Source organism: Eublepharis macularius, chromosome 2 (assembly GCF_028583425.1).
Source record: "Eublepharis macularius isolate TG4126 chromosome 2, MPM_Emac_v1.0, whole genome shotgun sequence".
Taxonomy (NCBI): Eukaryota; Metazoa; Chordata; class Lepidosauria; order Squamata; family Eublepharidae; genus Eublepharis; species Eublepharis macularius.
The window spans coordinates 195,063,259-195,088,566 of NC_072791.1; the positions used below are offsets into that span (position 1 = coordinate 195,063,259).

Consider the following 25,308-nt stretch of genomic DNA (forward strand, 5'->3'; position numbering starts at 1 on the left):
GGGATGCTTGATGTGTGTGCAGACATGATAGAAGTGACTCAGTGTCTGCCTAGAGGGCCTCCCTTGGATGTTTTTGATGATGAGAAAAGGGAAGAGATGACAGAGATGTAGTAAGCATGAGAGAAGAAGTGCATGTGGCAATATAAACAGATTTGTGAGCAAATCAGTGCTTGTCACAGGGACAGTTTTGGGTCAGCTTGCTATGGATTTTGCCTGAAGCAAATACCAGTAGGAATTTTGAAGAAAATACAAATTATACCAATTGTGTCATCAGAATTTCTCAGGAGCACTTCTCATGCCTCTAATGTGAGTTTAGTGAAGTGGTTAGAATGTCAGACTAGGATCTAGGAAGCCCAGGTTCATATCTCCACTCTGCCATGTAAACATGTTGGGAGACCTTGGGCCAGTCACACACTCTTATTCTAGCCTACATCACAGGGTTGTAGCAAGGATAAAATGGCGGAGAGGAAGACAACATAAGCCACTGCTGGTCCCTATTGAGGAGAAAGGCAAGGTATAAATGAAGTAAAGAAATAAATAATGTGTAGCCTTATAGACTCTGTCAGCTAATGAAGGTATACTACTTTACTGGAAGAATGTTAAAATTGTATTTTTAACTTTTGTATTATATTTATTAATGTAGAAGCTAAAACCTATAGTTCTAGAAGCTCCGAATATATGAATGCTGTTACATTTTATGCTGGTCGAGGACTGTTTATAATAAAGATTTGAATAATGTTTAGCTGCTGAACCAAAGAGAGGCGACTTGTCACTTCTTGGCCAGCATAAGTGAAAGAAGGGGCAGGAGAGAAAATGCTGTTATCCGTGAGAAGATTTGACTTGGGGCAAGACTTGCCATATTGGGGCTACTGGAATTAGATCTGATTAAAACAGCATCTCTGGACAGGCAGCTAGAACAGCAGGTCCAGAGGCAGACAAGCATAGTTGTTTTGTGGGACCTGTCCTGTGGGGTTCCGCAGGGCTCAGTCCCATGTTGTTTAATCTCTATGAGAAATCATTCTTAGTTTTGGAGTAGACTGTCTTGAATATGCTGACGATATCCAGCTCTGTATTTCTTTATCCATGTTCTCCAGTGATGCTGTTTTAATCTGCCTCAAGTCTCAGTGAGGAAAGTGAGTGATAAGTAAAGTAAACAAATAAATAGACTGGGGGTCATGTCCAGTAAAGCAAACAATAGACCCCAAGGGCCAGAGGCAGGAGGTGCGGTCATGATTAGGTAAGGGGTCTGGTCTGCAGCTGTGACAGGCCCAGAGCCGCAAGCACTGTAGAGTTAGACCTTTCCATGTGAGACAAGTAACTACAACTGAGGAGCCAAGTCATAGATAAAATTTATATAGCCCCAGCTGTGCACTGATTGGCTTTCCAAGTCACATGTCTCTGTTGGGCTAACCATTTACAGAGTAGGGCTTTGGTTTACTTGGTTTATTGGTTTCCTCATAGTTTCAGTGGCACAGGGATTAATGTGCTGGATACCCCCTCCCAATTTTCCTGACCTAAAGCAGACCTAGGAAGCTGCTATTTGCCTTGTTGAGAGCTCCATGTGTACTGCTGAGATACATGTAAATTTACCCAGTAGGGCAAATGGCAGCTGTCTGGGGCTGTTTCAGTTTGGAAAGTGGCATCTGATAGAAAGCTTTTGTTGTTAGGCTTGCACAACACAAGGACTGTAATGAGACTTTAAGGATGTCTTTTCGTATGGAATGAATCAGTAGTAAACATTAATAATAAGTAGAAGTAAGCTGGTCTAAAATTATATGTATATTCTAGGTAGTTTAGGTTTTATGTGTGGATTAGATATAAGGAAAATGGTGGTGGGGAAACAATTTAAGCGTTGCTTGTGAAAACATCTGGATTTCTAAAAGTTTTGTGCAGGCTGTGGTTGGCTACATAGAGGAACTTTTTGAATTTTTAACGTTATTACTCTTAAAGGAAGAATCCTTTTTATTTTGATTGTAAAGAAATTTTTGCATCATTTGTGATAGATAATTTAACAGTGGGTTGGATCCAAGAACTCTCTTCTGGTAAGTAAGGGGCCTTCCTCTTGCAGGAGAACTAAAGCTGCTATCTCTGAAGTGTGTGGTCCAAACGTTCATCTCCACATGTTCATGCATGCATACTTTAGGAACACTTCTCTTTACTTATAAAAACAAAATGTGGAATCCCAACTTCGATTGACATAAATACCATTATTTGGCAATGATGACAAATCACGTTTTTTTTTCTGTGTAGGTGTTCACTGGGATCTTTACAGCAGAAATGTTTCTGAAGATAATAGCCATGGATCCATACTATTATTTCCAAGAAGGCTGGAATATTTTTGATGGCATTATCGTCAGCCTTAGTTTAATGGAGCTGGGCCTGGCAAATGTGGAAGGGTTATCTGTCCTAAGATCCTTCAGACTGGTAAAATATCTAAATAACCTGCCGAAGCATTAATATACATTTTGAACCACGTTGATTATTCTTTATATTCCATGCCAACACTGTGCGTTGTGCTTTGCTTAGTTTGTGACTGAAACAAAGAATGATGGGGGCAGGATAAACCAGGGCTGAATATGCATTCATTTCAGTTAAGCTTCATTTCATTGGGGGCGGGAGGTAAGATTAAGTAGTTGCACCAAAAGCTTCACAGAAAAGGAAGCAGGAGGTAACAGGAGATCTTCAGACAGCTAAGGGTGGTGGGGCTGGAAGAGCAAAGGTTAAAAGGAAGGACATACTGAGTTAGAGAGCAGAGCAATAAGCAGGAGGAAGGGTTTTGAAGTTACAGTTTGCTGATGGAAGAGGAAGGAGTTTCCCCCTTTCTCCTCCCCACTGCTGTTTCCTGACTATGTGACTACTATTCCATGCAGGTCCCATGACTCCAGGAATACACTTTCATGGGATTGGGAAAGACTGCTGGGGGAGGGGAATGCAGAAAGGAGTCTTGGTCCTTGTGATGTGGATGATGGGATCCAACCCTTGGACTAGATAACATGAAAAGAGTTCCCAAGACAATTTATGGGAGAATAAGTCCAAAGGCAATAACAGAAGGAGGCGGCTAGGAAAGAGGCAGGAGACGACAACAGCGAAAGGATTGTCAGCATGGTTGTTGAAATCACCAGAGAGTGAACTGGGGCTTTTCAGAAAGGAAGAAGGTGAGTCAGGAATCAGTCTGAAATAATAGTTGAGAAGGAGCCAGGGGTGTGGTACAGTACTGCACACAGAGACACAAAAGGGAGAACAGTTGTACAGAATGGACTTTGGTCATGTTGTAAATGTAGATGATGTACGTGCATCTACATTTTATTTAAAGGTAAGTAGTTTATGAAGGAACTCATGAATACACTTGGAGCTGCCTTATACAAATCATGTGCTTTGCATGTAGAAGGTCCCAGGCTCCATTTCCAGTTAACGGAGCAGATGAGGTGAAGGACCTCAACCTAAGACCATGAAGAGCTGTTGCTTGTCATAATAGATAATAGTGATATTGATAGATTAATGTTCTGACTCAGCATTAGGCAGCTTCATGTGTTCATAGATGAATGCATGTTTACTCAGATGTAAGTATCATCAACACCAATGGGACTCATTAAATCCACACAAGATTACAGTTTAAAGCTGTTACATGTCCAAAATGCAGTCCCCTCCCAAGTGGAGTTACATCCCTTGAAACCCAATACAATGGATGCAGCTCCACTTAGAATGGTACTGCAATTCTTGAATTTTCTTCAACATTTGATAAAAGATAGTTCTTTTGTGATTCAAGTGCAGAGATAGCCAACATTGATCTTGATGCTTATTTTCTTTTCCAGTTGCGAGTTTTCAAGCTGGCTAAATCCTGGCCAACCCTAAATATGCTGATAAAGATCATTGGCAACTCAGTAGGGGCGCTGGGAAATCTGACCTTGGTCTTGGCCATCATTGTCTTCATCTTTGCCGTGGTTGGCATGCAGCTGTTCGGCAAAAGCTACAAAGAATGCGTCTGCAAGATCTCTAACGATTGCGAACTTCCGCGCTGGCACATGAATGACTTTTTCCATTCTTTCCTGATTGTCTTTCGAGTCCTTTGTGGGGAATGGATAGAAACGATGTGGGATTGTATGGAAGTTGCTGGACAAACAATGTGCCTTACGGTCTTCATGATGGTCATGGTGATTGGAAATCTAGTGGTAGGTGTCTAACAAATGTATATTTTGAGTTGAGAACTGCATTATAATTTAATGTATTGACTTTTTAAGACATTCTTTTTACTATTTTGTGTATACTAAAAATCAAACCTAAGTTTTAAAAAATCCTGAATATTAATGACAAACGTGTCTAAATTATGAATCAAAGATTAGCTAGAATTCTTTCATTTTTTTCTACCTTTACTGCTTGGTAGAGAGTACTCTCAAGTCAGAGTTGACTTATGGCAACCCCTAATGGGGTTTTCATGGCAGGAGATTAACAGAGACGGTTTGCCATTGCCTGCCTCTGCAACCCTGGCCTTCGTTGGAGGTCTCCCATCCAATTACTAACCAAAGCCAATCCTGTTTAGCTTCTGAGATCTGATGAGATCAGGCTCACCTGGGCTATGCAGATTAGGGGACCTGTACTGCTTAATGAGCTTTAAATCTAATGAGACTTACAGTGCAAGCCTAAAGAGAATTAAACCTATATAAGCCCTTGGAAGTGAAAGTGCTTAGAAGGGTGTAACTCTGCTTAGGACTGCATTCTTAAATATGTTCTTGTGGTTAATGAAGAGTCTGCAGATAACAAAGGGTGGTTCTGCAGAGCTTCTGCTAGTCTTGTATACACCTCTGAAGGCTATAGGCAGCACATGATTCGTCTGTGAGAAGGGAACTCTCCATGTACACAGGGACATTTTCCATTGAGCATACCAAGTGCTTCCATTTTCAGAGAAGATAACTGAAAAATCCAGGGAGTATCCAGACTGTGGCTGTAGCATTAATCTCCAGTAAAGTTGAATACTGAGCTCTTACACTTCTATGTCCTCCAGTACTGATAGTAATAACGTGAACGTAGCTGCTGAGTCAGTGGATAGATTTACCGGGCAGGTATCTTTATATAAAATGCATCTTGCTTCTGGAGTAGTTTCTTAATTGAGTACAAATTGTGAAACGAGCATTCAAACCAGGATGCAACAGTAACTCACAAAGTTCGATTTCTGCTATGGATATAGTTTCTGACATTGATACCAGGCCTTCTTCTGTTCCCATTCTATTGGATTTAAGTTCTGTTGTAGAACAGAAATTGTGAGAACCTGGATGTGCAAACACTTTGATGCTGGAGAGAAACAATTGGATGCAGTTGTATGTGCAGCATCTGCACAATCAGAGATTTGTATCCAGGCTTTCCACACCACCATCATCCCTGGTAGCTTGTCCAGCTTGTTCATTTATTGTAGAGGTAAAATCAACAAGGGTTTGAAACAAAAGTTCAATTTCACCTCTAACCATGGGGCTTCTGGGACATGCACAGTGGGAGAAACATGTCAACTTAACCACTGGTCTTTGTATTGTTTGCATAGATACTAATCACAATTATCTCAGACCTGCAGTTGAAGGTGTAAGTCACTGTGCAAGCAGGCCAGTAGGGCAGGACGAAGTAGCTGTGGATTGGGAGTGAGCAGAATTTGTTTCAAAACGCCACTGATACCTGAAGTTTCTGTGATACTCATCATTGCTATGAGATGTGTGATAGCAGAAACTTTAATAGAATTAAAGAAGTGTTATACTTTGCTAATTTAGACTACTTTTAGCCATAGAATGGTGACCTTCCATCACTGGTAGAATCCTTGATTTGCAGATATGAATTGTCAGATTCAGTCTGCAACAGCTGCCTGATAATCTACTAGTTGGCACAGAAGGGAGTTAATAGGAACACTGATTTGACTCAGCATCAGGTCCTTAAATCCCAAATGAATTATGACCTTGAAACACCGATGTAGGAATTATTTATGCAACATATATTAATGTGGGATTTTTTTTTGCTTTAATAGGTTTTGAACCTGTTTCTAGCCTTGCTGCTAAGCTCCTTCAGTTCAGACAATCTTGCGGCTACAGATGATGACAATGAAATGAACAATCTCCAGATTGCTGTGGCAAGGATTCAAAAGGGGGTCGATTTTGTGAAAAGAAAAGTGCACGAGTTTGTCCAGAAGGCCTTTGTGAGGAAACAAAAAGCTTTGGATGAAATCAAACCACTTGAAGACCTAAATAACAAGAAAGACAGCTGCATTTCCAACCATACTATAGTAGATATTGGTAAAGATCTTAACTGCCTTAAAGACGGTAATGGAACCACCAGTGGTATAGGCAGCAGCGTGGAAAAGTACATCATTGATGAAAGTGATTACATGTCATTCATAAACAACCCAAGTGTAACTGTCACAGTTCCCATTGCTGTTGGAGAATCAGATTTTGAAAATCTAAACACCGAGGAGTTTAGCAGCGAGTCGGATTTGGAAGAGAGCAAAGAGGTAGGTTTGTTTTGATGTAGAAAACTGGTGTTTGAAGGTAAGTCCTTTTGAAAACATGAACAATGCTGATTTTAAAGAAACCTTAAACTTCCATATGGTGTTTTACTGTTTCACAGCCTTTGGAAATATGTGACATATTTTGATACTGCATGTGTCAAATGCAAAAATAGAAGGTAATCCTTATTAAGATAAATTGTTCATTAAGATAATGAATAAGTTAATAATAGTAAATAATAATAATGAATAGGATAATGAATAAGATACCTGAGCTTCTTGACTTTATGTTCTCCAGGTTTCATTTTGGTAAATCTACGTAATAAATGTAAAAGAATGATAGTTTTGTATCCTTGCAATTAAATGTCCTTTATTCACAGCAGACTTTTAGAAGAATAACATAGTAAGACTCCCCACAATGAGTAAACCAATTTATCTTCCTACTCTATTGAATCCCCTATGAAGAAGTTTGCTATTCAGGTCCTCACTATTTAGAGAATGCTACTGATAATTCAAGTAGGATGAGAATATTTGTACAATATTATATTTTAGATCATCAAGCCATTCCTGAGAAGTGAATCAACACTAATTTATGACTGGTTCTCAAAAGCAGTCTCTTGGATAATATAGTACTTGTATTTGGATCAAGTGTGCGATGAAGCCCATCCTACATCTCTGGGATCTGTTCAACTTCCTGTTTTGTTTCCCATGCAAAATCTTGCATCTGATTAATGAAAGGTACACCTTTTCCATAGCCGCTTTAAACAGAAGGCTTGCCCTGGCCTGTGTCCTTGATTACTGGAACCTGTTCCTCCCCCATTTTCTTATGGTACGTTTGTACCACTGCACCCATTCACCTAACTACCTTGGGTTTTAGTTTCTTTTCGTACCTAACTACTGTGTTAACTTTACCAGCCAACTTCCTTTAGAAAAAGCTAAGTCTCCCTAGTTGAGGATACTGGAGCCCTAGTTACAGTGATGCAGACCACTCTCCTCTTAAGCCTTCCTTGTATTGTTCTGGTAAAGAGCTATTTGTCAGGCTCTGCCAGTTAGACCCCCAGTTACTTCACTGAAGACACTTCAAGAGTCCAGTAAAAGTTTCTTTATTAGAGATCCATCAGTATCAGTGCACTCAGACTACAGCACTGGCAGAAGTGACGTAAATGGGCAAAGCAATGTTAGTTATAGGGCAGGATTCCCGCCTTGGGATAAATACCGTTAGAATTTAGACACGCAGGACCTAGGAGGTTGGAGGGGGTAGGGGAGGGGAAGGCAAGGATGAGTTCATTTAATGTCTCAGGGAGATAACGGTTCCGGCCAGCATATCAAGGACCCTTTCCCGTGCCAGTCAAGAAAGTGAAAGCAGCCACCTGCAAAGATAAGCTCCTCTTGCCTACATAATCAGACAGTTACACAGATAGTTCTTTACACATTCTCAGAGGCCCAGAGTACAGAGAATAATAGACATACATGGCAGATAAGCAGGGTGCATCTGACACTATTCCAGTTCTCTTTCTATGAGAATGAGCATGATTTAAAAAAAAATTAAGCGTACTCAGATTCCATTCATTTCCATGGAAGAGTTATCAGTTGGCCAGATACTCATTTTGTACATATGTACAGAAGATGTTGCCTTATACTGACTGAGACCGTTGATCTATCATGGTCAGTATTGTCTACTTGGAATGGGGGCAGCTCTCCAGGATCTTAGGTAGACATCTTTCACATTACCTCATTGTTTTAACTAGAGATGCTGGGAGTTCAACCTGGGGCCTTGCTGTGCCAAGCAGAGATGCTCTACCACTGAGCTAAGGATCCCACCCCAATTTGTCTGGGTTGAGCATCTGGCTTTCCTTAACCAATTGTTAGGCTTTTTTTCCCAAATGCATGACTCAGTCATTTCATCCTTCCAAAAAAACCTCCATATACTTAAAAATATACAATATTTTTTTAAAAGAAGGTTTGCTAGAAGATTACATAATCTATTTTTAACATGGTCCCCTTTCCATGGACTTCTCAGATTTCTAAGATTTCTTGAAGAGTCTCATCAGTTAATTCACCATTGATGTTCATAAACTATTTATGTGATTTTCCTCATTTAATGTTCTAGACTGATTGGTTTTGAAATAAATACTCCAGCCCTCCAACAATGTCATTTTGTATTAGGTCTTCTCTAAGGAGTCTATCTGAATCTTAATACTACATTTCTCAAAATTGTTATCAACTGCATGTTCTGGCCAGCTGGGTAAAATACCATTTTATAAGTCTGTTTTTGATCATGTTCCTATTTTTATTCGATTCCTGAAAGAGAAGGCAGACAGTGATTTGGGAGAAAATATTCTGGCTTGTCATTGGTGGAATTCTAACTATGTTAGGTACTCCATATGAAACATATTTCTCAAGGAGCGGTTTTCAAGAGAGTCACAAATGTGTCCCCTGAAACTGCAAATGAATCCCCGGAACAATTTTCATGAGATGGGAAAGTACAGCTAACGGCTTAGTAGAAAAATCTATTATTCTGAGGTAATACACAATGGATGTTCTACTACCTTACGGTTAAGAACCATGAGTAGAACGATATTTACCAAATAGAACTTTACCACCTTCCCTTTCTTGCTGCATCCTCTGTAAAGCTGCTCCTAGAGATTGGCTTAGGGCAGTTGGCATGGGAAGTAGTAGCACAGATGGAAGGAAGAATCTGTAATCTCTGTGTCTCCCTCCCTCCCACTTTCATGAGAAGAAAGGCCTTCTGCTGGGAGAAGGATTGGGTCAAAATCAGGATGCTTTTCTGCCAAATACTAGCGCACAACCTAGCAGAAGTTACACACTCTTAAGTCCCCTCAATTGCAGCAGGAGAAATTCAGGGAGCAATCCTGCTCTGTCTTTTCACATAATAGGTTGTAATGGCACCACGCATGTGTAAGCGGGGGAGGAGTATGTTGGGTTGGCCTTCTTCTTCCAGGACCCCATTAGCCATTTAGCCTTCTTGATGCGTGGCTGTTGAAAGCAGAGGCTGCTTCCACATACTCTCTCCTCCCTGCCTTCTAGGGTTGTCAACTCACACTTGGGAAACACCTGGAGATTTGGGGGTGGAGCCTGGCCAGGGTGGGGTTTGGGGAGGGGAGGGACATCAGCAAGGTATAGTGCCATAGAGTCCACCCTTCAGAGCAGCCATTTTCTTCAGGGTAACTGGTCTCTGTCAGCTGGAGATCAGTAGTAATTCCAGATCTCCAGTCCCCACTTGGGGACTGGCAACCCTGCTCCATCTTGTCAGGTCCCCAGCTTTGCCACTGCCACTCCTCCTCTTAAGTTAGTAAGAACACAGGCTCCAATGTGGTGCTGCTTCTAGAAGTTATAATATGTATGCACAGTCCCTGGGATTGCCACATGGATTATGAGAGGAATGGAAAGTCTTGGTTTGTTGAATTGTGGCACAGCACATTGCTGTGCAACTTGCATGGTTGGAACTTTTGTTCCCTGCTTAGGGTTGCTAGGCCAAGCCTGACAACCAGTGTGTGGGGGGTTGAAGGTGGGGAAATGGGGGTGGGGGAGAGTGACATTGGCTGTGTTACAATGTCACTTCTGGGTGATGGGTATGGTAGAGTTTCCAACAATTCCTAGAGCTACTTCTAGATTTTACCTGGAAGTGATCTCATGACATAACCAAAGTTGCTGGTTTTTAACACAATTTCTCCCAATGCCACTCAGCAAACAAGGCTGCTAGCAAGAGGCCTCCCTTCATAGCTGGAGCCCTGGCAGCCCTATCCTTGCTGTTAATACTCAGAGAGCAGAATTGCATACCTTCTTTAACCAGGTATGGGAGTAACAGGAGTCAGCACTAGGGTTGCCAGGTCCCCCTACCCTCTAGGCAGGAGGTGGGAGGCCTGGCACTTACCTTGGGTGCTTTCCTCATGTGCACATGAAGTGCACATGCTCCCAGCCTGCATGACGCCGTCACCTCCAGGAAGTGATGTCATCATGCAGACTGCCCTGGGAGCACTTCTGCGCTCCACAGGGGGCCAATTCAGGGCCAAATTGGGCCTGGATTGGCCTGCTACTGTGCCCTGCAGCAGCCTGATTCGGCCTGAATCCAGCCCAATTCGGGCCCGAATTGGGATGCTGCGACACACGGGAGCACTGCTGGGTGCCACAAGGGACCTTGGAGTGCTCCTGCGCCGAATCGGGCTGCTGTGGAGCACGGGAGCACTACTGTGCCCCATAGTGGCCAAAATCCAGCTCGATTTGGACCTCTGCGGTGCACAGCAGACAGCACCAATAAGATGTTTGTCACTTTTTACCTCTGCCCTTAATTTCCCCATAGAAATTCATGAGGCTTAAAGTGCCCAGCTTTAGTTGGTTGACATAGTTATAAGAAACTGTCCCCATGATGTAAAAGCTTGCATTAGAAACTTGTCAAGAAGTGATAGCAATAGGCATCATTTCTCAGAGCCAGATTCTCATTTTACTTACTTGTGGCTGATTTCTGTGGCAGTGTTAAGAATGTAGGCAGTTTAAAATACTAGGGCGGGAGATGATAAAATGTGAGAATTTTGGCTTTTAAAATAAGAATGTAAAGAGAAAGTACCTGAGTTCCCAAGACACCAAGCCATTAATTTGACCCATGCACTTGCAACAACACTCGTTTTACAACACGCAAATGAGGCTGACAGACCAGTGACTTCCCCAAGAAACTAACCATCGTCTGTCGATGGGATGAGTGAGAGAGAGGGACATAGTGCTGCACTTCCTTGGTACCCATTTTTCCAAAATAGATAAAGGTTGCAAGGAGCTATGTTGGTCCAAAGCAGAAGTTCCATTTAATACCAAATGGGACACAGAGATTCCTTAAGAGGCTGAGAGTTGAGGTAGTCATTTAAACTGTGGACTTTCTCTGCTTCACCACTCAAATGCTAACATTCAGAGAACAGGCAGTGTGGAAACTGAAAGAGGACCATCTCATTAGGTCACTGTTGCTAAGGTCACTGCCTGCTCCATTGAGAATAAGGAGAAAGATGGTGGCTGTGGGAAAGTTAGTGAATACAGAATTCTCAATTTGGGAAAGCTGGTTGGAAGACATGAACTTTTGCCCCCACTTGGCTCTGTGAATAACAGGATTGTACACTTGCTGTCTAAAATGTAATTTAAGAAGTTTAATTTTTTTAATTTTAAAAAGTAAGCATTTCAGAATATTGTTAGATTATAATATATTTGGGGATTAAGAAATTGATCAGGCATTTATTTGTTATTCTTGATCTTGAAATGAGCTCTTTATCACATTAATGCAGAATGAAAGTAGTAAAGCTGTATCCTAAATATGAACTCACTCGCCTTGTGCATGACACTGAAAATTATTTGAAATTTGTAGCTTGATAGACCAGCAGAAAACTGAAATCAAAGCAGGTTCTGCAATCAATCATTTCGGAATTGGCCTCCAAGACTATAGCTGATTCTGCACATGTTGGATAATGCACTTCCAGTCCTCTTTAGAGATCATTTGGAACTGAATTTTTCGAGTGTGAAACAAAAAAACCACTTCCAAACGATAGCTAAAGTGCATTGAAAGTGCATTATCCAACGTGTGCGGAATTAGCCTATGACATTCTAACATAGCTTTAAAGTGCATGCTTCTAATGGAAAGTCAAGCTGGCCATCTTAAACAAGACTATGAATACATCTTTAACACTGTTATTTTAGATAACTGTTTAACACTGTTATTTTAGATATAGCTGTAACTAAGTGTGTACATGAGAATCCAAAGCCAAAAACGGAGGTACTATATCATAAACTTCATTTCCTACCATTCTTACTTCTCGCAGGATTAAAATCAAGCTGGATCATTCAAGAATGCAGCTCTGGTGCTTTTTTTACCAGACAGAGCAACGTGCATCACCAATTTAATACAGGTTACCTAAGCAAATTCTACCTCTGTATGGTCACTTTTTCAATGGGTATTATTGACTGGCCTGCATGCTAATCAGCCATCTCCCTTCCCCATCCATTGCAATACGGTAGAAATCTCCACGGCTGCTCTCTGCCGAGTCAGATGACTCGCATCACAGCATGATCAGGCAAGATTGGCGACCCAGCATTAGTGGGGATCAGACACCAATTAACCTGTGTCCTTTACCATGCAATTATAGCAAAATTAGAAGTGCATGCATGCTAAATTGAAACGCATTTGTTCATATAAAGTTAAGAAACAAAATATGTTGGGAAAACTACAGGATTAATTTCTGAATCAAACAAAAATGTATTTTATTGGATGGAGTGTATGATTTTTCAGGAGTTTTTTTTTTTAATGAAGGTAACCTGCTGCTGGTAAGCTTCAATAGATTTTGTACTACAAACACAAAACAGACAGGATCCTATCTTGACAACTTTTTGCAAATGTCAACCCAAAAACCTGTATGGGGAAAACTAACTCACAAAGTAGTAATGCTGCCAGTCATCAACTTGCAAGTTTGGATAAATATATCCACCCATATACCAGCTTATTACTAATAGGAAATGAAATCTACAGCCATTAGATTCAATAGTAAAACTCTCATGGACTTTAAGAAATCAGGACTCCATCCTTTGTTATTTTTTTTCCTATTAAAATGCATGACAGCTGCAGCATCCCCAAAATATAACAAAAATAGTGTGACTATAATAACATTTACTCCGTTCTCTGTTTATACTTTCTGGGGATAGTGGCTTTGGCAACTATGGCAATGTCTGCTACTCCATGAGTATAATAGCCTACCAAAGCAATGGTGGGGAAGTGCAGACAGATACAGGAGAAAGCCCAAGTGAACACACATTTTCCTGTACATAATGGACTTCTGTATTTGGGCGCCAGCCACTGGGAAGTTCTCACGGTGCATTTCAGTGGGGTTTGCACAACTTGAACTTCTCAATTGATTAGCAGTTCAGTACTCCGCAGAGTTGTATCCTTCTAAGTCCATCGAAGTCAACGGGTTTAGAAAGGTATAAACTCTGCTTATGGTTGCACTGTCAGTCTCTTACCTCTTGGAGAGAAGGGATGTTAAGAACAGATACTTTACTACCTCCACTCCCTCTAACAGGTAAGAGATCGACAGAGAAATCATTGCTTATTTTTAGGCATAGGTCCCAATGTAGGAAACCTTGAGCACTGCTGAAAATGTGTCCACTACTGCACATGCAAGAATTTTAAACGTTCTGAGCATAGAAGCCAAAAATGTATGCCATTCGAAGTGCAGGCCTGCTTTCCCCAGCACAGCTGCCCGTTCTACTCCCACTACAGGTTACTGTCACCAGATACTGATCTCTTTATTAGATTCGCACAAATGGATGGATTACGAATTCCAAAGGTATCATTTCTCCAGATTTAAGATTTTCCTCTACAGGTGCACAAAACAACTCATTTTAAATCAGCTTGCCTGCTTTGTCCTCCCTCCTATGTTCTTTTGCTAGATCCCTCAGTCTCTTTTGGCGGGCTAATTTCCATGTCCAGGTGGACTGCAAAACCACTACATTTTATTCAAAAAATATGAAATTTGAGATGGTTGGATGTTCTCTGTGATTTGCATTTTTTAAAAAACGTGCTTACATTTGGAAGGAGCTTGCTAGTGATATGACTGAATTATGAATGAAGGAATCATGAGCTAAGATATTTTTAAGCAAAAAAAATATATTCAGAATGTCATTAATTAAGCTTCCTTGCTGCTTTTTGTAATGATTCCTCGATGACCATGCACTCCCCTCCAATTTTACTTTCCATTTAAACAGCTAAATGGAAAATCACTTCCTTTTTGCAAAAATGCTGAATGAAAGCACGATACAGCTACTAGCAAATCTGATGTGTGTTACATGAATAAGAGATTAAGCTATATATGTACACTGGTACCCTATGTAAAAAACAGGAGGTATAGAGAACCAAAAGGAACATTAAAATGTTACCAGATTGTACTTATTTCTTCTGCTAGTAGTGCACCCTCCGATGTACCTTAAATGCCACCCAAATGGAACATCAAGGTTTGTACAGTAACTGCACAGTAATAAAATAGCCATCTTTTTATAAAATGTGTCATAATGCTCATAGCACGTGGTTTGGGAAAGCTTCATTTATCAGCATGTTTTCTGAAGCTGTTTATGGCTGATATTTAGAGAATTTACATTCTGCATTGTAAAACACTTTTTGAAATAGTGTTTTAAATATTTAAAAGACTTGTTGATATGTGGGTGGGGTCAGAGGGAGAAAGACTAGCTATCTTGCTTGGCTTTAAACATGCATTGCTTCACAGAGACAATATATCAAGTGATGTGTTGTAAATTTTAGATCATTTAATGGTTAACCGTGGTAAATAACCATATTCTGCAACAACTGGAATACACAGTTAGGTAATACAGTGAAAGTTCTTTGAAACATTCACAGCTGCTCTGTGGCAGCCATGTGAAGTGAAAGAGCTTATAGCTTGGGACTATTCTGTTCTTTGGCTAGCAAAATATAGAGCATGTCATTATGTGGCTTGCCCGTACCAGGTGAAAAATTTCCATGGCACCAGTATGGATCTCTGGCAATCAGCTGGATTCACCTCCACCGCCTGGATTAATTGCCACAAACAAGCTGAACTCTACATGGCTCTGGTAGTAGGTTTCAAAAAAATTTCTTGATACAAGAATGACATGGAGTTCAGATTCAAATTTCTGTTGAAGCAGATAGCTACTTCCAGCCTAGATGGGTCTAGTCAAAAATTGAAATTAAAAAATCTGGGTGTTTGAAGTCTTTCAGTGGAGCAGAGATCAGAGCCCAAGCATTTTTGACGTATCTGGGACATAACTTCATGTAAAAGCTGTCTATTCATCTAAAATGTACATTATAAAAAGCAAGAATACATGACTACAGAAGGGGGAGATGGCTTTACCCATCTTTTGGTAGTTAGTTTCCACCTCACGTCCACAGAAACATATATAATGTTTTTTCCTTGATTAATTGGCAGTTCTAAGTTTAGGCCCATATCTATGTGGAAAAATCTGGTGAAGGTACATACAAACAATAAGACCAACAATTACTACACCTGTTCTAATCATTTCCTATTACTCTGGTTAAGTTGTGCTCTTTTTTTCCCTCCAGCTCAAATGAATCTCTTGTGGTCTTTTGAGCTCCATCTGCAAAAGATACTATGAAAACATTCCTAAGCATATCTATGCAGAAGAAAGTCCCATTTTGTCCAATAGGGTTTACGTCCAGGAAAATACTCTTAAGAAAGATCTTCTATGTGCCATTATATATTCTTAGAGGAAAAGTGTTTCCAATAACTAAAGGTTCAGACAGTCAAACCTTTGTGCCTGCCATTTCTTTTTAAAAAACCTGTGTGGTAGCCATGTAGTCCTTACAGGGTATATTCGAATCCAAGGAATCCAATTTGAGCTGTCACCAGAAAGTCTCCCTTATGGGATTACCAAGTTGCTAGAGCAGTGGTCTTCAGCTCATGGACTGGGACCAGAACAACACCTGCTGAGTCACAAGCCCCTAGAGAGCTGCCACTTTTTGCTGGTTTGGGGATGGACCTGCTGCATAGAGAGCAATGTTATCATGCCTCCTGATAAGAAGATTGGCAGGTTGGTGAGACAAGGTTATTCAATGGTGGAGAGGATTCCCTCTTGCCACTGGCAGTTCAGACCCACAACAAACATTCCTTTTATCGCTTTCCTTGTCACCACTGGTTCAGGCATCAGTCTTCCATGCACACTTTCACCATGGATTTTCTTGGTGAGGTCATAACATTGGCCTCTACCCATCACCTGACTAACGTCACTTGACTTCCTGCCATGTACTTCAGCTCATTAAGTCCCATACTGTGGACCAGCAGTTAGAGGTCAAGGAAGATTGAAGACCACTGGCCTAGATGCTTGCTTTCCACAATCTCTCTTCTACCTTAAGCTGCTAATAGCTGAAGCCTTTCAAAATAGAAATATATATATATCATTGCCTCTCACTAACATTTTTAAATTCAGTGTATACTCCACCTATCCCACGCCTTGATTCTGCAGTTCTAGAGACTTATAGCTGTCAGGGATACTGAAGGGGGCGGCCAGCCCCTGCAGCTATCCATGGCAGAAGGGAACCAGGTCATGTGAAGGGAAAACACGGACCTTTGTGACAATTAAGGCATCACTTTCAGCTTGATACGTGCTCCTTCCAATACAAAGTAAAAATCACTTTATGTGGTTTGGAAGAGAGGCCTTCAACATAGCCAGTGTGCTTTGTGTAAATCTAGTCCATTGATTTGCTCTCCAAAACCCTTTACAACCCACCCACCCCACTGGATCCAATAATCTTGTTCATGGCCCCTTCTCCACTGAAAGTCTCTGGAAAAGAGTGGCAATTAGAGATGGGCACAAACGGAAAATTTTGAACCGCACGGTTCGTGGTTCGTTGCATTTCATGAACCACAAACTTTCATGAACTTGCCCCAGTTCGCGAACTGGTTCATTCAGTTTGTGAAAATGTAATTTCCAGGTCAGCAGAAGGTCTGCAGAGAGCCCATCCCCACTGTTGTCTACGAAACTGATTGATCGGTGCCAGGCTATCAGCAGTGACGAACCAAAATATGAACCAAACAAACTGGGCTAAATGAGATCCCATGAACTTGTAGTTCGCAAACCATGAACTGGCCCAGTTCGTGATGAACTTCGGTTCGTATTTTGGTTCATGCCTTCCTCTAGTGGCAATTGTTAGTAGTGTCTTCTATGTATTTCTATCAGAACTGCCTTATTGCATGGGCTGGACAATAGAGCCTGCACAGCAGTTTTAAGGAAATTGGGCCTGGACCTTATAAATGTCCTATATTTGAATAAACTCTGCACATCTCGAATGCCCAAGGTGTTTTTAGCTTTTCAATTGCCTGGCCACTGTTCAGTGTCTAATTCAGACCTAATACAATTATTATTATTACAGCCCATTACAAGAAACGTACCAATTTTTCACTGAGAAGAAACTTGAAAGGTTTAATTTACAATTCACTAAACATATATACTTACCGCAGCATGAATGAAGACTGTCTGTTTTTGTTTTCTGAAAATTATCTCTCAGACCTCTGCATGATCACTTTATTTGCATATGAAACTAGAAATTTTGTAACATACTAATTTGACGAAGTACAAATAATTTCAAGGATCAAAAACAATTGTCAGATCTACATTTGTCTTGTTATTTGGATCTAGTTGCTGCTGATTCAATACATATATGTTGTTAATAAACATTTTTCTTTTCTAAAAAGTGAACAACTCCAAAATTTACTTAATTTTTTTAAAGAGGTCAGTGATTTTGGTTCAGTTTGCTGTTTTGCTCTGCTATTGCTGCAGCATTGATGCTATAAAATCTGTTCAAGATGGAATGATGCAAGCAAAATTTCATACAATTTCAAAACTATATAAATAAATGGGATTTTATAAAGAATACCTTGAAAAAATAATGCACTGGAGGAGTGTACATCCCAGTCCAGCAATAATTTACCACCCTGGGTATCCCAGTTTATGCATAGAAGTTGCAAATGAGTATGAGCAACTTCATTCCTTGCAGCAGGGGAATCTGGCTCAAGACGTGCATGTGGACTGGAGTGAATGAGGAGGTCAATGCAACACCAACAATGTCCAAAACTTCTTTACTTTTCCCAAAATTAATCAAAAAGTTTGAAGTGCATCAACGTAGTTTTAGGAACCAAAAATGCTTGTTCTGAATGCCGTCTTCAGAGGATACAAAAACAAAAAGAAGCCCCTGTGATCAGAGCAACTATCAGTGCAATCTTAAGCAGAGTCACTCCAGTTAAGTCCATTAATTTTGATGGGCTTAGACTGGAGTAACTCTGCTTAGGATTGCACTGTATGTTACTCTATAAAACAGCAGCAACACTGATACTGTATAGTAGGGTTTGTATCCAGTGGCACCTTAGAGACCAACAAGATTTTCAGGGTGTAAGCTTTCAAGAGTCGAAGCTCCCTTCTTCAGCACTGTATCTGAAGAAGAGAGCTCTGACTCTTGAAAACGTACACCCTGAAAATCTTGTTGGTTTCTAAGGTGGTGCTGAATTCAAATCCTGCTAATATTGTATAGATATGACAACACTGAACATTGGCTCTGAATGAATCTTTTAGAACATGAATGAATGTTTTCTGTAAGTTCTTAAAATCTGCATATACTTTGGCATCACTAAAACTCTTATATGTTCCATTATTGCTCTGTACTTAGTTTCTGGGATGCCATCATGCATTGCTATTTAAAATTGCATGTAGAGAACTCTTCAACAAGTGATTTGTTTATTGATTTGTTAACATTCATGAGTTTTTTTATCCTTCTCAGAAAACAAAGGAATGGTCCTGCACGTATAAAGATTTAAGTGAAAAGTCTGACAAAAAACTATTTGATTGGTGTATTACTAGTTTGTAAAATCGGCTCACTCTTGACCTAGATACCATCAGCTCCCCTATAACTTAAATATACATTACATGTGGCTACCTAACTTGGAACCATGTATTTTAAAAAAATCATACCTCACATTTCTTATTATCAAACAATGTCTCACAGTGCTGTAGGAAATCAGGTGCAAAACATACTCTGTAAACATATTAAAAACACAATAAATACCAAGAAAAAAGGCCCTAAATCTATCGATGTGGCACATACATAACTCTGCAAAATTGTTTCTAATTCGAAAATTACTTTGCAAAGCCTCCTTGAATAATATTAATAAAACTTTTCAGTGCTTCCAGAATTGTCCCAATGTGGGAGACTGAACCAGAGAAAGGGCATCATGGCTGAGGCTGAGGATGAACGTGCATTAACCATGGACAGATCTAATAGATTTAAGGTTGAAATGTTCAGAAGGAAGTACTAGGAAGGAATACATACATTGATACATAGGAAACTTTACCTGGAAGCTAGCTTCTTCAATTTCAATGGAACAATTTTTTATTCAGAGAACACACTTTGTACCTGGGAACCAATTTCTAAGCAAATTTTTTTTACACATATCACTTATAAAAGTTTACACTTTGTGTCCATAAAATTAAGATCAGTCAAAGCTTTTCTAGGTATTTGCCTACCTTTCATAACTGATAGTATAGATTAGAATCCACCATTCTTCTTTGTGGTGTCTGTGCATCACACCGATGAGGAAACTCAAGCATGTGCAGAGCCCAGTAGGAGAAACTTCAAGAGCTAAACTTGGGAAAAAAGCTCCACAATACTGGATTTGCTCATCTCAAGCACCCAGTAGTAACATGTATAGAAGGCATCAATGTGAAGTTACGTTTCCTATTCAGTTTTTCTTTAATTGCCATAATAGAGACATCATGGAGAACTTCCTCTTATGTGTGAGACAGGCCTTTCTTTTTCCTCAAAATTTGTTCTTTGAAACTATTTTGTCTTCTGGTCCCCTTTTTTCTTCTTTTTATTTGTCTAATACTTCTTTCAGTGTCATTTTTTGGGGAGAGGGAGGAAGGGTTGCCTGAGGCTTTCTCCTTCCCATGCTTTCTTCCCACTCTTTTTTGCCCTGGAGTATGGCACGTAAGAGTACTTTCAAGCACAGCATCTCCTGTAGTAGAATATTGCCCACTACCAATGTTTAGAAGTTAGAATGGTTAGAATCAGAAGAAGATTAAGACTTGGAAGAGCAGCTGTAAGGAAGTAGAAAAGATCCTTAAAGATAAAGATGTCTACCTGGGAACCAAGATCAAGATAATCCAGACTATGGTATTCCCCATTATGTATGGATGTGAAAGTTGGACAGTGAAGAAAGCTGACACGAAGAAAATTGTTTCGTTTGAAATGTGGTGCTGAAGGAGATACCATGGATACCATGGATGGCCAAAAAGACAAATAAGTAGATAGTAGATCAAGCTTGAATTCTCCCTGGAAGCTAAAATGACAAAACTGAGGCTGTGGCGGAACGGGCGCTGGCTCTCAGTCCGGGCAACTGAGCCGCCGTCAGTGGCCTGCTAGCCCCGCTCTCTGCCTCCCACCATCCCTCGTGGGCGTGGCGCACCCTCTTTGTCGCTGCCACCACTCACTGATTTGTACACCACCTGACTGAGGGGCAGTGAGACCCCTCTGGCTGAATTTCCCTACTGGGAAGTGAATTCCCCAATCTTTGGGTGGGCCCTGGAGAATTGGCAACCCACCAAGGTCTGGCCTGATCAGTTCTCCTGGGCTCCCTCCCTTCCTGTAGCGTGCCAAGTGGAGGAGCTTACGTAGTCAGAGCACCACAAGCTCCTTTATATTCCAAAAAAGTATAATTTAATAACTATATACAGAGCACTATATACAAAGCAGGTAAAGGCACAACACATAGGGGTAGACCCCCCTGTTCAGAACTCATAGGGCAGAAAATCATACTGAAGAGAACCACTGTCTGCTTTCCCTACCACACTGTTCCCTACTCTACCTTAAGGGGGGGGGTCTGAGGGAAGGTTCACCCTTTACTTCCTTTCTGCTGCCTCCCAGGCCCTCCACACTTAGGGCCTAGGCACCCAGGTTTCACCCCGCAGCAGGAGCCTCTCCTTCTTCACCAAGAAGGAGACTAACTGACTTTTTCCCCTCAGGATTGGCTGAGTCTCTCCATTCCGGCTCCACCCCTTATTTTTCTCGCCCTTTCTTGGCCCGGGGCAGCTGGGAGTTGTAGTCCAGGAAGAAGGGCGTCCCACACCAAGACTCCTGCAGGCCTCTCCCTGGCCCCACAGCCCATCAAACCTCATGGGGAACATTTTTCTCTTTAAAACAGATTAACTGCAGCCAGCACTCATCTCATCCCTGGTAACCATTTCATTACAGAGGCTATTGTTCTTTGGTCACATCATGAGAAGACAAGATTCTCTAGAAAAGTCAATAATGCTAGGAAAAGTGGAAGGCAGCAGGAAAAGAGGAAGACCTAAAATGAGATGACTTGACTCAATAAAAGAAGCCACGTCCTCCAGTTTGCAGGATCTGAGCAAGTCTGTTAATGACAGGACCTTTTGGAGGTCTTTCTTTCATAGGGTCGCCATAGGTCAGAGGTGACTTGATGGCATATAACACACACACACCGATGGTTATGCCGATTGCCTACTTCATCTGGGAGAGCAGCACTGAGTCAATACCTGCCAACACTTTGAATTTCATCAAATAGGCGCATCAGAACAGTTTGTCTTGCTCCATCTTCTTCTCATTGAGTTTTTTGTCTTGACATTAATGAAGTCTTCAACATCAATGGTAACCTCAAAGTTGATTGACAAGCTTTCTGCAGTCCTGGTTCCAGAGCTGGTTTCTTTCTCCTCTGTGGGAGAGTCTAAGCCACCTTGAACCACCCTTCTAAGTCCAAGCCTCCTTTTTTTTTAAGGTAGACCTCAAGAAGAAGAAAAAGAAGGAAAAGGATAAGAACTACAATAAATCACCCTTGACTTTGACCTCAGTCAGTGTTTGCTTCTATTGTACCTACACTAGAAAGGTTCCCAGACTCCTCTTCTACAATTGCTCGTACCCCAGTGCTTCAACTCTCCTGAGGGCACAGTATGTGGTCTCTGTCTCCAGGAGTCAGCTAGAAGACATCCTGTCCCTAGCATGACAACACCCTTCAAAAGAGCAGTCCAGAGAATGCTCCTGTAGTCCCAAACTTGATCCCAAGACTGTTCCTCCAAGAAGGCCTTCTCTAAGTTTCAGTCTATCTCAGTGTTCCAAATCCACTATCTCCTCAAAGCATAGACTCTGACCACGTTCCTCATGCTCTCCCAGATCAGCCTGTGCTGCAACACCTAATGGCAGCATGGGAACACATCATTCAAGTCTCACTGTTGTTCATATCAGTTATGTCATAGAACTGATACCATCTCACCCACCACCTTTGTCATAACCCCTTTCCCCCCCTCTGTTGAAAGAAGTCAACTCTCTCCTTTTGAAGGTTGCAACTGAACATGCTCCAGTCTCTCGGAGAGAAATATGGTTTACTCCCACTGCTTTTTCGTACCCCAAAAGGATGGCAGACTGCAACTAATCCTAGACTTCAGAGTGGAGAATCAATTCATTCAATCAAAAAAATCCTATATGGTATCCCTTGCCACTATCCTACTCCTGCTGTCTAAGCATGTCTGGTTTGCATCACCCAACCTAAAAGTTGCATATTTCCACATTGCCATTTATCCCCAGCACCACAAATTCTTTTCTTTTGCCGTAAGCCCCCATCTGGGAGACCCAGGATCAAATCCTCACTTTGCTGTGGATACTTGCTGGTGACCATAAGCCAACTACACTCCAACATAACCTAATTTACAGAGTTCTTGTGAGGATAGAAGGAGAGAAGAATAATGTAAGCCTCTCTGAGCCACCATTGGGAAGAAAGAGTATAAATCAAGTAAATAAATAAAATTCACAGTACAGAATACTGCCATTCGGCCTCTCAGCAGCTCCGTGTGTCTTTATCAAATGTGTAGTGACTATGGCAGCCTATCTCCATTGGCTAGCCATAGTAACACCATTTTTGCCATGCCAAATGTGGTTTCCATCCCTTCTTTGTCTGGCCAAAGGAAATTTTGTACATCTTCCTCAATCTTTCTTTGGAAGCAGAAATGATGCTTCATGCCCCAGATGTGTGGTGCGCTGTTGCCTTCTACCTGAGCACAATGGCTGCTTTCCACAAAGACCCACACTTATCGTTAGGCTATGGAGGCAGACAGAAAGGGTTCAATATGTCCTCTCAGTGGCTTAAGCAAATGGATATCCTTCATAGTCTCACTTTGCTACCAGCTAGCAAATCAGTGGCTGCCATACCAGCCAATGTAACATTCAACCAGAGCTATGTTGAGCTCCACAGCCTTTTCTTGTGACATTCCCTATTCCAGATGTCTGCAGAACAATGACTTTGTCCCAGTCCTCAACTTTCATATGTCATTATCCTTTGGGTGTTTGAACTAGAAGAGATGTGGTCAGGCGGTGCTGAACATCTTGTTCCAGTAAGTGACGCTTCCCACTGGCAGGAAGTTCATCTTGCTAGTTTTACCCCATCAGTGTGATGGCACAGAAACCATGAAGAAGAACGGGTTGCTTACCTGTAACTGATGTTCTTTGAGTAGTCATCTGTGCAGGTACATGACACACCCACCTTGCCTGCAGTAGGTGTTTCTATTATCTCCAGCAGTATCTTTGGAAGAAAACTCATCAAGAAATACAACTTTACCCTTTCTGAGCATGCAGATTGCTACCAGGTGGTTCAAGATAGTCAGAGCGAGTCCTGTGGAGGATTTTTTTTTTTAGTTTAGCTCTAGAAGTTTCTCTGATTGGATTCTGCGGATGCTCAAGTTTCCCATCAGTGTAACCACATGGATGACCAGTCAAAGAACATCAGTTATAGATAAGCAACCAGTTCAAAGCAGGTACCTATATATTTGCCCCAGTGGAGTGAATAGTGGCCCCACATGGTGCTCAGGGAAGGTTCAAATCCATCCCCTTCCATTGCACCACAGCCCCAATCAGAAGAATTGGGAGACTCCAGTATGTGAATTTTAAAGAAAAAATCCCCTGGGAATTCCATCTATGGAATGACCAGTGTCTCATCTGGCTTGGTTCCTTTTTAAAAAATGTAATATTTCCTTTGGTTCAGAGATTTAATAATAAATGAACAAAAACCGATTATAATCTGAAGTTAGTCAAGTATGTTCCAACCCGATGGAACTTTATCAAATCAGTTAACCGAGATTCCCATTTGAATGGTGAAATTACATTTACTCAAACTGCAATAGGTCAGAAAGGTCTGCTGCTGTTTTAAATTGACAAAAACAGTTTGATACAGGAGAAGAGGGCCACAGCAAAGACAGAGCAAAACAAAAACAAAAAAGCAGTGGTGTAGTGGGAAGAAAAAAATATTTTACTCAGCTATAATGAATGAATGAATGAATTTATTTGTGGTCAGAGACCATTACAATGGCAATACATCCTTAGCAATCAATAGAATAGTTAAATCCAGCGTAAAAATGTAAAGGACATAGAAAAATACATTTAGCATTTAAAATCTTAGCTTAAAATGTATATAGTTCTCTGGGAACTGCAGTACTTCTAATATTTAAAACATGGATGTTAAAATAGTTAAAATAGTGAAAAGAGCAGGACAGACTATGTATGGTTATGCTTTTTATTATGGAATTTAACTAAATGGAGACAGAATTTGGCTATTTGCCTGGAGACAGTTGGATTTTCATCAATTAGGAGTTTCTCCAGGCAGGCCTTATTTGCCTCTGCAATTGGTCTGTCTAAGAGTGGGGGAAATAAACTTGTCCCTATAGACCTGATGGAAAGGACAGCGAAAGAACATATGAATAAGTGATTCCACTTCACCAATGGAGCAACGGCAGAGTCTGTCCTCGTATGGGATCTTTCTATATTTCCCTTCAATGACCATTGGGTCATTGAAGGGATAACTTCACATCGGGCCAGGGTGAAAGCTCTTCTATAAGATGGGACATCCAAATGGGTGAGATATCTGGGCATACCCATAACATATCTAGATTCCCTAGGGGGCATAAAATGAGATTGAGCTAAATCTCATTGGTACTCTATGTCTCTCACCCTCAGCTATATAGTTTGAGTCATCTGAGATTTTTTAAAATGGTGATCATACAGTTTAAAAAATAAATAGGAATGAAACTGATAAAAGTATTTTTCTTCAACAAATTTTGCTGCTTAGAATCGTCTTAAAAATAACGCATATAGCTTTTAAGTATTAAGCAATATTTTGTAATAGGGAACAAGTATGTGTGATTCACCATCTGCTTACATCATTCCCCTCCTAAAAAGAGCTACTTAGCAATGCGGCCATTTGACTGATGTTATACATTATATGGTAATA

General features: G+C 40.9%; 1 protein-coding gene across 11 annotated transcripts in view; it reads left to right on the top strand.

Annotated features, from left to right (window-relative positions):
• Positions 1-25,308, top strand: part of LOC129323714 (sodium channel protein type 2 subunit alpha) — an 82,925-nt gene that overhangs the window by 32,678 nt on the left and 24,939 nt on the right. For all 11 annotated transcript variants that reach the window (XM_054970323.1, XM_054970313.1, XM_054970320.1 and 8 more), the window contains 3 exons: positions 2,251-2,424; positions 3,813-4,169; positions 6,002-6,481. In XM_054970323.1, coding sequence (XP_054826298.1) covers positions 2,251-2,424; positions 3,813-4,169; positions 6,002-6,481 — 1,011 coding nt within the window. The remainder of the gene's footprint in view (positions 1-2,250; positions 2,425-3,812; positions 4,170-6,001; positions 6,482-25,308) is intronic.